At 37.6% G+C, this 15,662-nt stretch overlaps 1 protein-coding gene across 1 annotated transcript; it reads left to right on the forward strand.

Annotated features, from left to right (window-relative positions):
* Nucleotides 1–135: 135 nt before the first annotated feature.
* On the forward strand, nucleotides 136–15,662 carry LOC133607137 (leukocyte cell-derived chemotaxin-2-like). The gene is made up of 6 exons (XM_061961602.1): nucleotides 136–158; nucleotides 309–375; nucleotides 5,055–5,354; nucleotides 9,693–9,783; nucleotides 10,154–10,299; nucleotides 15,304–15,662. Exons 2-6 carry the CDS (start codon nucleotides 327–329, stop codon nucleotides 15,468–15,470), a joined length of 753 nt encoding a protein of 250 aa, XP_061817586.1. The 5' UTR covers nucleotides 136–158; nucleotides 309–326; the 3' UTR covers nucleotides 15,471–15,662.

Genomic DNA, 15,662 nt, shown 5'->3' on the forward strand with positions numbered 1-15,662 from the left:
ATAAACAGCCTTTTTCTAGCAACTAAATGGGCGCTTTTTCCACAGGCCAGTATCAATATTGACAGAGGGGGAATGTCTTGTGGTCCAGGTCTGCAGCCTCCAACAGTTAACAGTTCCTGCTTTGTGTTTGGACACCCTGCAACTTCTCAATAGGACGGGTATGTACCGTATAAATCTTTTTTTTTTTTAATCTCACTTGTAATGGCTGACAGTTGAAATCTCAGCCTTGCCGCATCAGTAAACAACTACTCTGTGTGATATTTATCCATTTGACTGGAATAATTCTCTTTTCCATCCCTCTGCTGTAGATCGTTTCACTCCCGGCAATGCTACTTAGGGGTCATCTCTCGTATGCGACTATCCTACTAATAAGTTGTAAGTACGTAAGCACTGTGTTTACTATATTGGCAGCTCATGCAATGCAATAATGCCTGCAGTGTTTATAAGGCTGTATCAAGTGTATGCATTGCACTCCTTAGTGGCGGACACGAATAAGATCACAAAAAGTGCACAAATGTCTGTTTCCCTCACAGGTCGCCATGAACTAAGCTCCATTAGGACTCATGTAAACACAAACCTCGGGGGAGTTTGGGTCTTTTTGCTAGAATGACTGCGCGCCAACAACGCCACTGGGGAAGACATTTAAGGCATGATTGAATGCTTAATGCATCATTAAATCATCGCGTCTAACTGCGAAGCTCAAGGCACACGCCGACTCTGACTGAAGGTCTGCTGAGTGACATGAAAATGAGACTTGTTTCAGATGAAATGAGTCACAATACACTCTGGACACTATTGTGCATTAGCGACACACAGTATGTTAAAAGTGCGGACCAATCAGAACTGAACAGTAATAAGATGAGGTACCTGATATGTTTTTTAAATCTGAAAAAAACAATGCCTCAATGTAAAGGTAACTTTTGCTATCATTATTATTGTTGTTGTTATTATAATATATTAGTGTAGTAATATGTAATATTTTTACATGTTTATAATAATAAACTAGAGATGTCCGATAATATCGGCCTGCCGATATTATCGGCCGATAAATACGTTAAAATGTAATATCGCAAATTATCGGTATCGTTTTTTTTATTTTCGGTATCGATTTTTTTATTTTTTTATTTTTTTTAAATCAACATAAAAAACACAAGATACACTTACAATTAGTGCACCAACCCAAAAAACCTCCCTCCCCCATTCGCACTCATTCACACAAAAGGGTTGTTTCTTTCTGTTATTAATATTCTGGTTCCTACATTATATATCAATATATATCAATACAGTCTGCAAGGGATACAGTCCGTAAGCACACATGATTGTGCGTGCTGCTGGTCCACTAATAGTACTAACTTTTAACAGTTAATTTTAGTCATTTTCATTAATTACTAGTTTCTATGTAACTGTTTTTATATTGTTTTACTTTCTTTTTTATTCAAGAAAATGTTTTTAATTTATTTATCTTATTTTATTGTATTAATTTTTTTTTTAAAGTACCTTATCTTCACCATTCCTGGTTGTCCAAATTAGGCATAATAATGTGTTAATTCCACGACTGTATATATCGGTTGATATCGGTATCGGTTGATATCGGTATCGTAATTAAAGAGTTGGACAATATCGGAATATCGGATATCGGCAAAAAGCCATTATCGGACATCCCTATAATAAACCACCTTTTTCTAGCAATACTACTACTAAATAATAATGATTATTATTATTATATTCCTTATTTCCTTAACATTTTCCGAACAACAACATTTTCTGGTCTCGGCACACATTAGTCCTCACACTTGCTGTTTGGCAGAATTCTTAGGGTTATATCATAATTGCCCCAAAAGCAGAACAGTAAAAAAAAAAAAATCATAATTATGTAAAAAATGGGTCCCAAAGCTCAATCATGCATTTATTTTATGATATATATATTTATTTATTTTTTTTACCATATTAAAGACATAACATTTCTGGTTCAAGTTGAGTTTTAAAGTACTGTACTGTTAAAAGTATGAACATATACAAATTCAGTGTGATGCACAAAAAACAAATAGAGAGTACATATCGAATTATCCCTCCGTTCCCTTGTTGGGGCATAATTGATCCCAAATAATGTGATCGAAAAATAGTAATTTATATACATTGCAAATGATTTAATACTCTGTGTTGAATACAAAATATGCATTTGAATGAAAGGAGATACAGTATGTGTAATCTGATGTAAACATTGCAAAGATATATATATATATATATATATATATATATATATATATATATATATATATATATATATATATATATATATATATATACATATATATATATAAATATATATATATATATATATATATATACATACAGTACACAGTACAGGCCAAAAGTTTGGACACACCTTCTCCTCATTCAATGTGTTTTCTTTATTTTTATGACTATTGCAGATTGTCACTGAAGGCATCCAAACTATGAATGAACACATGTGGAATTATGTACTTATCAAAAAAAGGCAAAATAACTTAATAAAGTTGTATATTCTCGTTTCTTCAAAATAGCCACCCTTTGCACCCTTTGCATGTTTCTGCCAGCACAAAAAGGTTCCTCCCAAAAAGTATGGAATTAAGCTGAATATAAAATATAATAAGTTAATAATATATAAGAATCAAACTAAAACACAGCGAGGGTTGATGAGGTAGAAAAACTCGAGCGACGTCCAAATTCATATTTTTTCAACACTAGATTCTAAACTAAGGGGGAGGGTTAGGAAGAAGGGGAAAAAGGGAGAATTTTGATTGAGCCTAAATTCATTATTTTTCTCTACTCTTTTGTTGTGGAGCAGACTGGCTCGTACATGCACATGCATCCTCCGCTGTTGCCATTAATAATATTAAGTAATGTATAGTTCAAACTAGGGTTGTACGGTGTACTGGTATTAATATAGTACCGCAATACTAATGAATCATATTCGGTACTATACCGCCTCTGAAAAGTACCGGTCCACCACCCCCCCGCGCCCATGTCATCGTCACGTCGTGTCTTTGCTGGTTTACGAGCAGACGAGCATGTTCCGCAGCGCACAATCACGGAGTACTTACAAGCAGACACAGTGTGTAGACAGAAAAGGGAGAACGGACGCATTTTGGCTTAAAAACTGACGATAAAGGTGAAGTTATAACACTGAAACCCACCAGAAAGGGTGCTTCAAGACATGGCTAGCTAGCTAGCGGCTAAAGTTGTGTTTTAGCTACTTCTAAATCACTAATCCTCGCCTCCATGGTGACAAATAAAGTAGGTTTCTTACAAGTATCATCCCTGCAGGACGAGGAATAGCTAAATATGCTTCACTACACACCGTAGCTCACTGGCGTCAAAATGTAAACAAACGACATTAGTGGATCTACACCTAACATCCACTGTAATGATACCAAGTACAGGAGCATATCTAGTCGATACTACCGGTACTATGATTAGGTTGACATCTTCTTTTGTTTTTTTAAGAATGTATATTATGTTTACAAACTCAGGAAATATGACCCTGAAAACATGAGGACTTTGAATATGACCAATGTATGATCCTGTATCAGATTGATAACCAAATGTGTGGTATCATCCAAAACTAATGTAAAGCATCCAAACAACAGAAGAATAAGTGATTATTACATTTTAACAGAAGTGTAGATAGAACATGTTAAAAGAGAAAGTAAGCAGATATTAATAGGAAATGAACAAGTAGATGAATAATTCATTTTCTACCACTTGTTGACAAAATAATAGAACGTAAAATGACACAATATGTTACTGCATATGTCAGCAGACTACATTAGGAGCCTTTGTTTGCTTACTTACTACTAAAAGACAAGTTGTCTTGTATGTTCACTATTTTATTTATGGACAAACTTGCAATAAGAAACATATGTTTATTGTACCGTAAGATTTTTTGCTAAAATAAAGCCAATAATGCAATTTTTTGTGGTCCCCTTTATTTAGAAAAGTATCGAAATCATTTTGGTACCGGTACCAAAATATTGGTATCGGGACAACACTAGTTCAAACTTATATTTTTCAGTAGACTCCATATGGAAGCGCTAAAAACTACCAGACGGCGGGGAGAACACGCAGTCGAAGTGGAGGCACGTGAATAACGGCGCATCCTGAATAAGCAGTCAGAATGCGGCTTAAAGACAGTCTGTAAAATATAATCTATACACAATTTTGACCAAAGCACCACCATTACATGTTACGTAGACCACAAGGAAGTGTTTTAAATGTAAAAAAAAAAAATCTAACCATGCTACAACTTTCTGAAAAAGCTGTCACAAATTATGACTTTATAGGCTTGAAAAAAGCTTGCAAAACCCTGGGGAGACTGACTATAAGTGATGTATTTTGTCCAATAGTGTAATTTACAAATGCCCTTCACCCTCATTCCTACTAAACTTTCTTGACACCAAAAAAAAATGTTGCCCTTTCTCATTTTGGGTCCACATGTAGGTTGAAAATTGCTTCTCCACTCCACAGTTTGCCGAGCTCCGAATGGCTGGCAGCCATTAAAAAGACTTCTGGAGATAAGCAGCTTCGTTCAATCACGGCGCCCAGTGTGTGTTCTTTTTACAGGGCCGGCGCCATTGAAATATTTTCCGCAGCACTGAGGTTAATGGAGTTAATGAAGAGCAAAGATGCGTGTCTGAGCCGGGGTAATTAGTATGTGTCAGAGCGAAGACGCGATGAATAACTGAATTAAACTCACTCGGCCTGTGCGGACACAACAAGTGTGCATGCTAAGGAAAGTTTGGAGAAAATGGGTACCCATCAGTAGTAAGAGACTTCATCTGAACTTGTGCTTTCATTGAAGTTGTTTCATTGAAAGGCATTTTCTAAATGTTCCATTAAGCTGCCTTTGATAACGTTGTAAAGCAGTCTGCAGCTCAGACAGAGATATTGATCACTTGCATCAGGACGCACTAAAAGCGATCATTTAGTTTGTCTTATCAGGGAGCTTGTGTTCATTTCACAATGAGATTTCAAGTCCTCCAATAGAAGCATAACTTTTACCGGTATATCTGCAGATGTCCTGTTCGGTTGTGCGTCAGAACGGGACAGGAGAAAGGGTGAAATAAATCATAGCCCTGCCAAAAACGCTGACAGCGCCATTAAGGGGATGAGAAACGCGACAAAAGCAGACAACGGGAGATCCGACGCTGCCACCCGAACGAAGGAGGTCAAAAAGGCGGAAAGTAAGGGACGGCGGAGCGACGTGGGCTGCGTTAGCCTGGGAGGTATCTGCCAGACGGACCGATTCATCTGCCAAGGTCGATACCTGAGAGACAAATGTTCAGGGCCTGCGACGAGGCTGTGTTGTGTGCCAGGTAAAGGAGTTACACGTGAATGCATCTTAAAGGAACAAAGGTAGCGGAGATATTGTCTTCTTGTTAGGCCGCTCACTTTGCAGCCATCCGTGCATGTAGGCCCTTAAAAGAGGTCACCGTCTTATTTGAATAAAACCTCCTGGATGGAATGGTCCAAAAAACTGTGACTGGAATACATGAGATGCTGCGATACTATAGACATGAAACTTGGATATACTTGAGTACGGATGTGCCAATCAGAATTTTCATGGAAAAATATCGTGATCGCCAACGCTGATTAACACCTTTTCATGACGATCACAAACGCTGATCCCTTTTTGCTGACACTGTATTTGTTTCTAATCCCACGGCTGACAAGCGGCTAGCAGCTAATGATGCGTCTCCATACACGCTTAAAGGGGAACATTATCACCAGACCTATGTAAGCGTCAATATATACCTTGATGTTGCAGAAAAAAGACCATGTATTTTTTTAACCGATTTCCGAACTCTAAATGGGTGAATTTTGGCGAATTAAACGCCTTTCTATTATTCGCTCTCGGAGCGATGACGTCACAACGTGACGTCACATCGGGAAGCAATCCGCCATTTTCTCAAACACATTACAAACACCGAGTCAAATCAACTCTGTTATTTTCCGTTTTTTCGACTGTTTTCCGTACCTTGGAGACATCATGCCTCGTCGGTGTGTTGTCTGAGGGTGTAACAACACGAACAGGGATGGATTCAAGTTGCACCAGTGGCCCAAAGATGCGAAAGTGGCAAGAAATTGGACGTTTGTTCCGCACACTTTACCGACGAAAGCTATGCTACGACAGAGATGGCAAGAATGTGTGGATATCCTGCGACACTCAAAGCAGATGCATTTCCAACGATAAAGTCAAAGAAATCTGCGAGCGGATGAGGGTATGTCTACAGAATATATTAATTGATGAAAACTGGGCTGTCTGCACTCTCAAAGTGCATGTTGTTGCCAAATGTATTTCATATGCTGTAAACCTAGTTCATAGTTGTTAGTTTCCTTTAATGCCAAACAAACACATAGCAATCGTTGGTTAGAAGGCCATCGCCGAATTCGTCCTCGCTTTCTCCCGTGTCGCTGGCTGTCGTGTCGTTTTTGACGGTTTCGCTTGCATACGGTTCAAACCGATATGGCTCAATAGCTTCAGTTTCTTCTTCAATTTCGTTTTCGCTACCTGCCTCCACACTACAACCATCGGTTTCGATACATGCGTAATCTGTTGAATCGCTTAAGCCGCTGAAATCCGAGTCTAAATCCAAGCTAATGTCGCTATAGCTTGCTGTTCTATCCACCATGTTTGTTTGTATCGGCATCACTATGTGACGTCACAGGAAAATGGACGGGTGTATATAGCGATGGTTAAAATCAGGCACTTTGAAGCTTTTTTTAGGGATATTGCGTGATGGGTAAAATTTTGAAAAAAACTTCGAAAAATAAAATAAGCCACTGGGAACTGATTTTTAATGGTTTTAACCCTTCTGAAATTGTGATAATGTTCCCCTTTAAGCTAATAATAATCAATAAACTGCATTTCTTAGTATCCAATGTATTAAGTAACATTGTCACTGGAGGCCAAGGCTGAGCATGTTACACAACAAGAGCAATCCAGGAGCAGGCCTGCTAATAGCTAAGCTAGGCTGGCTTGAAACAACACAAGACACAAGTGCTCAGGAAAGTTTAAGAAGTGTAGCTGGAACTACGTTACAGTAAAAAGTAAGCAATTATTAACAGGAAATTAAAAGTTTGTGATCAATAATAGAGAGATTACCGTATTTTTCGGACTATAAGTCACAGTTTTTTTCATAGTTTGGTGCGACTTATACTCAGGAGCGACTTATACTCAGGAGCGACTTATGTGTGAAATTATTAACACATTAGCGTAAAATATCAAATAATATTATTTAGCTCATTCACGTAAGAGACTAGACGTATAAGATTTCATGGGATTTAGCGATTAGGAGTGACAGATTGTTTGGTAAACGTATAGCATGTTCTATATGTTATAGTTATTTGAATGACTCTTACCATAATATGTTACGTTAACATACCAGGCACGTTCTCGTTTGGTTATTTATGCCTCATATAACGTACACTTATTCAGCCTGTTGTTCACTATTCTTTATTTATTTTAAATTGCCTTTCAAATGTCTATTCTTGGTGTTGGGTTTTATCAAATAAATTTCCCCAAAAAATGCGACTTATACTCTAGTACGACTTATATATGTTTTTTTCCTTCTTTATTATGCATTTTCGGCCAGTGCGACTTATACTCCGGAGCGACTTATACTCCGAAAAATACGGTAGGTTGATATTTGTATTTTTTGTAACAATATCAACACAATATTTAAACTAGTTATTCTCTTTTAATACATACAATTGTTTGAGCAAAACAAAGTCAATAGTACAGAAAAACTAAAAAAAACAAAAACAACTATCTAGTACTCATTTAAATCCTTTGGTTTTTGTTCTCAAAATACTCCTGTGTCCAGGAAATTATTTCCTGGGTTTGTAAACATTAACAAAAAGAACAAAAAAAGGATTTGGAGAAAACCAAAAAATAAACTTAATCACTTTCGTATCGATCATATAGTGATACTGCCCTCGGTATCAACACCACCAATTTATGGTTTGCTCCGCCCTCTTCTTGCGTATCATGTACTGACTGTGACAATGATAACACACCAACAGTTGTTAGATTATCCTCTCTCTAACTCTTATTAATCTTATTAATGTCTTATTTTACTTTCTGCTGTAACGTGGTTCCATCTACACCTCTTAAACTTTACTAAGCACTAAGAATCTCTGTATTGTTTTTGACCCAAATCTCTCGTTTAAGTCACACATTAAGAGTGTTACTAAAACAGCCTTCTTTCATATTCGTAATATCGCTAAAATATGTCCCTTTTTTTCCACCACCGACACTGAGATTATTATTCATGCGTTTGCTACATCTCGTCTTGATTTCTGTAATGTATTATTTTCGGGTCTCCCTATGTCTAGCATTAAAAGATTACAGTTGGTACAAAATGCGGCTGCTAGACGTTTGACAAGAACAAGGAAGTTTGATCATATTACGCCTTTACTGGCTCACCTCACCTGTGCACTTAAGATGTGACTTTAAGGTTTTACTACTTACGTATAAAATACTACACAGTCTAGCTCCATCCTATCTTGATGTTTGTATTGTACCCTATGTCCCGAATGTGTATTCTAAGATCTCTGGCTAATTAGCGATTACCAGAACCCAAAAAATGTCTGCAGGTGATAGAGTGTTTTCAGCCTCCAGTACTCTGGAATGCCCTACCGGTAACAGTTAGAGATGCTACCTCAGTAGAAGCATTTAAGTCCCATCTTAAAACTCATTTGTATGCTCTAGCCTTTAAATAGACCCATTTTAGACAAGTTGATCTGCCGCTTCTCCTCTTTGCTCTGCCCCGCTTTCCTGCTTAGAGAGGTTACCAGGTGGCCACAGATCAACTTCCCCGGAAGACGCGCTAGCTGTTCCGAGTCGGGACCCGGGGCAGACCACTCCTCTTTGCATCAGTTGGTGACGCGTGTGCGCTGCTGACTTGTCTACATGCTGGCCTCCCTATGGACTGGACTCTCACATTATTAACCATACCCACTCAGCATCTATAGCACCGGTCATCCAGGAGGTGGGGGAAGGGGGTCCCCACATCTGTGGCCCCAAATCTCAGGTTCCTCCCAAGGTTGCTCATTGTTCGCAATGGGTAAAGTTTTTTCTTGCCCGGATGTGGATTTAGATCCGAGGATGTCGTTGTGGTTTGTGAAGTCTTTGAGGCATTTGTGATTAAGGGCTATATATATAAACTTTGATTGATTAATTGACTTGTTCCTTATGTTGTTTAAAGCCAGCTTAGCGGTTAGCTTAACTATTAGCATGCATGCTCCTGGCTTGCTCTCTGTGTATAACATGTTTAACCATGTTCTCCAATGATATTAAGACTTGATAATGATACTTAAGATGGTGGCTGCCGTGATATTGGCTTAGGGGACTGGCTCCACACTGTGGAAGGAGACACATAATTAGCTGCCAGCAGCATGTCAACCGGGTGACTAAGAATGAATACAACAGTGTCAGCCAGAGTGTATCGGTATTAATTGGCAATGGTAGTCACAAATGGTTCAAGAAAATCAAACGATACTGATCGGTGGCCAATCGATCAGCACATCCTTAACTTAGAAATGTTCAGTGGACAGTAAATGTATACTGCTATACTAGCTACACACTGACTACTCTAATACTGCCTTAGTGTAAATAGTCATACATGGAGACATTTGAACTGTGTCCATAGATGGAGCGTGGAGTGTCCTATGTGCCGGTCACTACAACAACAGAGTGAGAGGCTGCGATCTGCACGGCTGTGGAGCGTTTAACTCCAGGGGGTGATTTTCCGCACTTACAATTTTCAAACTCATAAGATTCTTCACGCTGCATTTCTGCTGTTATCAACTCTCAAACTCTCCCGAAGGCGTCTTTCTTTTCTACTCTCTTTCGCTCTGTGATCTGAGAGTTATGAGGCACTTTGTCAAGACAAAAGCGCCATATCACAGAAAGTAAAAGGCTGGAACCTTTGGACAGAAGTGGCAGATATCCAAAAGCTCTCAGTCGCCGGTGCTCCTGTCTGGCACCTCTATGAACCTAAAGTTGCAAAATCCATCAAAGAGAATAGAATTGACTCCAGTCAAATACACAGTTCACTTTAACATACATTTTCAGTCAACGTGTTGGAATTTTTTCTTTTTTCTATCACAGAAATCGTGACCTCCAACGGGCTGTGGACTTGGTGTGTTCTGACTACGGTACTGTAAACGCTCCGTTCTCTGGGTCTCTGGCTGGTCCAGTGAGTCAGAAAGACGCAGCTGGGTTCCAGCACGATGGGGTCAAACTTATCAATGACGGTGGGTATGTCTACATTTCTTTTCTTACCATAGCCTCATCTACTGGAATCATTGACTGTCCTGTTCCAACCTCGATTTACGAACCCCACATTACACAATTGTTTTGATTTACGGATCACAGGCCGGATAAAGATAAGATTTGGTGTATGAACCTTGTGTTAGTGTACAAACATTTCATCCACTCATTGTGTGACTGCAGCGCAGTCATTTTGTGCCCGGCAGTACATCCAACTCTGGGCGGGCTGATCGCACATATAGTCAGCACATCAGTGCTGCTGTTAGCTTCTGTGCACAGTGCTACTTTGTACACTTTTTAAGTGTCTTTTTAGTTTTTTTACGACATTTTTCTAAATATGCTTGTTTAATATGAGTCTAAAGAAAACAATCAACGAGCAATGTGTGGCTTGACACATTCAGGAAGTATCTACAGGAAGTATACCCTTCCTTGTGCTGCATGCCAATAAGATTAACCAACAAGATAAAGTGGACTAATATTTTTATTCCTAATCATTGTAGCGACCTGATTGTTAAAATTAATGAGTTTGGTGATTTAAATCTGTGAGTGCACCACAGAGCTAGTGACAGTGTGTGTGTGTGCGTGTAGGCAGGGCGACCGAATGAGTGGACAGTTCAGCTAGTTGTTGTTTTGACTGTGTTATTAAATAGAAAGTTGATCAATCAACCCCTTGTTATGTCCGTTTGATATACAGTAATGTATTGCGCTTTATATTGTTTTCAAAATGTACACATTTTTACTAAAATATTAACTTTTGCCAAGGCTGGAACCCGTTATTTATGCTGACATTGTTTCTTATGCATATTTTCTATTTACGAACCCTGTTAAAGAGCCAATTAAGTTCCAATATCGAGGTTCCACCATGCAAGCAGATTGTTACAGTAAGAAATAAAAAGTACCATCTTTACCTGAACCAAATAAAAGACCACCTCTCATTTTCAAGCCCCATTTTAGAACAGTAAGGCATCAAAGGGCTGGTCTTGAAATGGGTAAGAAGCTACTTAACCAACAGGAAGCAATACGTGAAGCTAGGCAAACACACGTCTACAGAGTAACATATACCTTGTGGCGTACCTCAAGGATCAATGCTGGGACCAAAATTGTTCAATCTTTATACAACCAACATTTGAAGCCAATACAAATAACAGAAGAAATGAACAAATTAAAGAGATGATTTGACAAAAACATACTATCTTTAAATCTTAGTAAAATCTAAATATTGCTTTTCGGTAACAGTAAAAAGGAAAGTCAAACACAAATACAAATACACGGAGTAGACATTGAAAGGGAAAAACACATTTTTGGGTGTAATAATAGATGATAAAATGAACTGGAAACCTCATGTAAAAAATATAAAACATAAAGTAGCAAGAAACACGTCAATAATGAATAAAGCAAAATATGTCCTGGATCAAAAATCACTTCATATTCTCTACTGCTCGCTAGTGTTACCATATCTGAGTTATTGTGCAGAAATATGGGGAAACAACTACAAATGTGTGCTTCATTCACTAACTGTGTTACAAACAAAGATCAGTTAGAATAATACATCATTTTGGATATAGAGAACATACAAACTCTTTATTTGCTGAATCAAAAATATCAAAATTGAACAACTTGATGCATTTGCAAACAGCTAAAATTATGTATAAAGTAAACTATAACCTGCTAACCAAGAATATACAACAATTCTTCTCAACAAAAAAGGAGAAATATAACCATAGAGGAAAATCTACTTTAATACATCTGTATGCACGTACAACACTTAAAACATTTAGCATATCACTATGTGTTATTAAATTATGGAATGGATTGAGCAAGGAAATCAAACAAAGTACTAAAATGATTCAGTTTCGGAAACTTTTAAACTACAATCTCCTAGGTGAACCATAAGTTACTTAACTATTTATTTGTCAGAACTTTAATTATTGAGTGTATGTCTAATATTAATTTATGTAATTAATAATGGTTTACTTACTTACTGTATATCAACTTACGTAATTACTCATTTATTTACACACTGTTGTGTTACAAATAAAGAAAAAACTAATCAGATAAAACTGCTATGATATGAAAAACGGTAGATTTACATAATTTCTCCTTCTTCCTGCTCCTTTTCGGACATGTTATAATGAAATAAGTGTAAATATGTGATGTATTACATTGTAATTGTATTGTATGCATGTTCGAAATAAACTGAAACCTACCAACCAACCAACCACTTTTTGCAGCTACATGTCTATAGGTCATTGGGCAGCCTGTGAGTGACAGGAAGAAAAACTGACTAGCTTGGGGTGTAAGTCGTTTGGCGCCACCTGTTGGTTAGCATCTAGAAACTTTGACAGTAAGACGATTATTATGAATACTCAGGTCAACAGGTCATCGTTTTGTGATAACTAATTGTATTATCAAATAAACCAACTAACAAAACATAACTCTTTATTGGTTGCAATAATCAAGAATGTTTTAAATGTAAGAAAATGGTGACGATAACGTTCTGTTGCCTAAGGAACTAAAAAAAAACATGTACAATGGTAACTCAATTTTTGTACACGACCCACTTTTGTATGAGTTATTTTTTTGGATTCAGACAACTTTTTTTTAATCAGAAGTTTACCCCGGTTTGTGTATACTTTTTCCGTTATTGTACATATAGTATTTTTCCTGTTCGTAACATCAACAAGCAGCATATCATGCGCTGTCTTCTATTTGTCATCAGGGTTTGTTTTTTGTTTGTTTTATTTTTTTTAGCAACAATGTCAACAAAGAGCATATCATGCACTGTCTTCTATTTGTCATTAGGGTTTGTTTTTTTGTTGTTTGTTTAGCAACAATGTCAACAAACAGCATATCATTCACTGTCTTCTATTTCTTTGCAGGTTTTTATTTTTATTTTAGCAAAATTCGAGTCCAATGTGTTATTTTTTTATCGTGACATCAACCAGCATCATATCATGTACTGCCTTCTATTTGTCATCGGGTTTTTTTTGTTTTGTTTGTTTGTTTGTTTTTAGCAACAATGTCAACAAACAGCATATCATGCACTATCTTCTATTTGTCTGCAGGTTTTTTTGTTTTGTTTTTAGCAAAATTTGAGTCCAATGTGTTCTTTTTTTATCATAACGTCAACAAGCAGCATATCATGCACTGTCTTCTATTTGTCTGCAGGTTTTATTTAGCAAAATATTTGTACGACGTGTTCTGTTTTTTGTTTGTGACGTCAACAAGCAGCATGCATTGTCTTCTATTTGTTTGCAGAGAGAAGATTTATCTTGTTTAAAATTTGAGTCCAATGTCCCATTTTTTTTTTATATATTGACGTCAACAAGCTGCAACAAGCAGCATATAATGCATACCATTTTCTGTATGTCTGCAACATTTGAGTCTAGTGTGTAGTTCATTTTTGTCCGTGATGTCAACAAGCAGCATATCACATGCGCTTGTATTTGCCAGCACGTTTTCGAGCAAAATTTGAGAGCAATGTGTTTTTTCTTGTTTGTAGCGTCAACAATTTAGCAAAATTTGAGTCTGTCTTCTTCTTTTCTTGTTAGTAACGTTAACAATCTCCAACGTGCAGCATATGTACAGCGTAGCACTGTTTTCCATTTGTCTGCAGGTGTTTTGACCAAATTAGAGTCCAATATGGGTTGTTTTTTTTCTTGTTCGTAAAATTTTACAAATCAAGCAGCACATCATGCACCGTCTTCTATTTGTCTACAGGTTTATTTAGCAAAATGGGAGTCTAATGTCTTATTTTGTTCTTTACCATAATGTCAACAAGCAGCATGAAATGCACTAGGTTGCATTTGTCAGCAGGATTTTTGGCAACATTTTTGTCCAATTTGCTCTTTTTTGTCTTGTTTGTAACGTCAACAAGCAGCATATCACAGAAGGGTTTTTGGGGGGGAGGGTGGGTTTCCAAATTTGATTCCTATGTGTTATTGTTTTCTTGTACTTTTGGTCAACAAGCAGCATATAATGCTCTGTCCTTTATTTGTCAGCAGGTTTTTAAGCAAACTCTGAGGTTAATTTGTTCATTTTTCTTTGTAAGGTCATGCAATATTTCGAATAAAAAAAGCGCTTTTCTGTGACACCAAAGTACACGGCCAGGATGTACTCACACATATGACTATTCTACTGATTGGTTTGTTAGTAAACACAGGCTTCCAAACAACATTCTACTATAATTTAACTATATTTCTAAAGCCATAATACTAATAAATGAGGAGAAAATCACTGAACTATGAATGACCTCAACAACTCCTTGAACTATCTTCCCTACGTATATATTCTAGTAGTCGGTCATGGTTAGGACCGTATAGGACAGAGGACATAGCTGATGTAGGGGTATTAAGGTGGAAGCATGGGGATGAGTTCTTTCAGCGATTTAGAAGGATTAGATTAGGATTCCACTGAACTCCAGGTTGCCTTTAACACAGAGGACCCGCCTTCATGCGAGTAAATCTCCATCAAAAGGCCGGATGACGACCCCCAGCCAGGGTATTTGTGCATCTTGAGAGCACCCTGAGGTGCGTTGCAGTGCCGAGAGAACATCATTAAGTCCCTCTGGTGCTAATTGGGTATGCTTCATCACATGAGCACATGTGCAGTCAAGTTCCTTTCATCAGCTGACTAAAACCAAGATTTAACATCACAGAGATGCAATACTTCGCCCTGACGTTGCATTATAGCGCGAAAACATCATTAGGGGGACACAGTGAGAGTGTGGAGTATGTGTTGTGGCATCCTACAAGATGAAGGTTCAAAAGACCCATTTGGGATTATGAAAGAGCAATTTAAGCCGTCTCATGTTATTTCTACGCATGCTAAACAGAATAATAATAACTTGGATTATAGCTGTTACGAAGCGTATACATTGTCAAAGGATGGATGGTGTTTAAAAACAACAACATCCGATGTTCAAAGACTACTTTCAGGCATGAAAGTAACCCGAAAATGTAGTTTTCATTCATTGTTCTCTGTTCTAGTGCACTGTGTGAAGATCTTTAACATCCGGCCATTCCGTTATATCGGAGCAGTGGCTCAAGGGGACCCGCTGGGCTACGTGTTGCCCCTGCAAGAACGCTTCTCTGGCATCACCTCTCACCTCAAACTGCGGATGTGTGACGGCACCGACCCTTCACCTTTTATCTGAGGGACCCTTTGTCATCTGCATTCATCATTTATGACGACTTTGGATACATGATCCATGTATCAAATCTATGAGATATATCAGTTACCCTTGCAATGTCATAAAGAAATATAAAACATTTGTATTGATTGTTCAAGATACTTATTTTTATTATTGAACAATATTGCGGAATGTTTTGCCTATAAATGTTAGATA

The sequence above is a fragment of the Nerophis lumbriciformis genome, linkage group LG09, assembly GCF_033978685.3.
Source record: "Nerophis lumbriciformis linkage group LG09, RoL_Nlum_v2.1, whole genome shotgun sequence".
In the NCBI taxonomy this organism is placed as follows: Eukaryota; Metazoa; Chordata; class Actinopteri; order Syngnathiformes; family Syngnathidae; genus Nerophis; species Nerophis lumbriciformis.

Coding starts and splice junctions, on each gene's coding strand:
- LOC133607137 (XM_061961602.1), top strand. CDS start 327: ATGCTACTTAGGGGTCATCTCTCGTATGCGACTATCCTACTAATAAGT. Junction 376..5,054: donor GACTATCCTACTAATAAGTT/GTAAGTACGTAA, acceptor GTATATCTGCAG/ATGTCCTGTTCGGTTGTGCG. Junction 5,355..9,692: donor GAGGCTGTGTTGTGTGCCAG/GTAAAGGAGTTA, acceptor CTGTGTCCATAG/ATGGAGCGTGGAGTGTCCTA.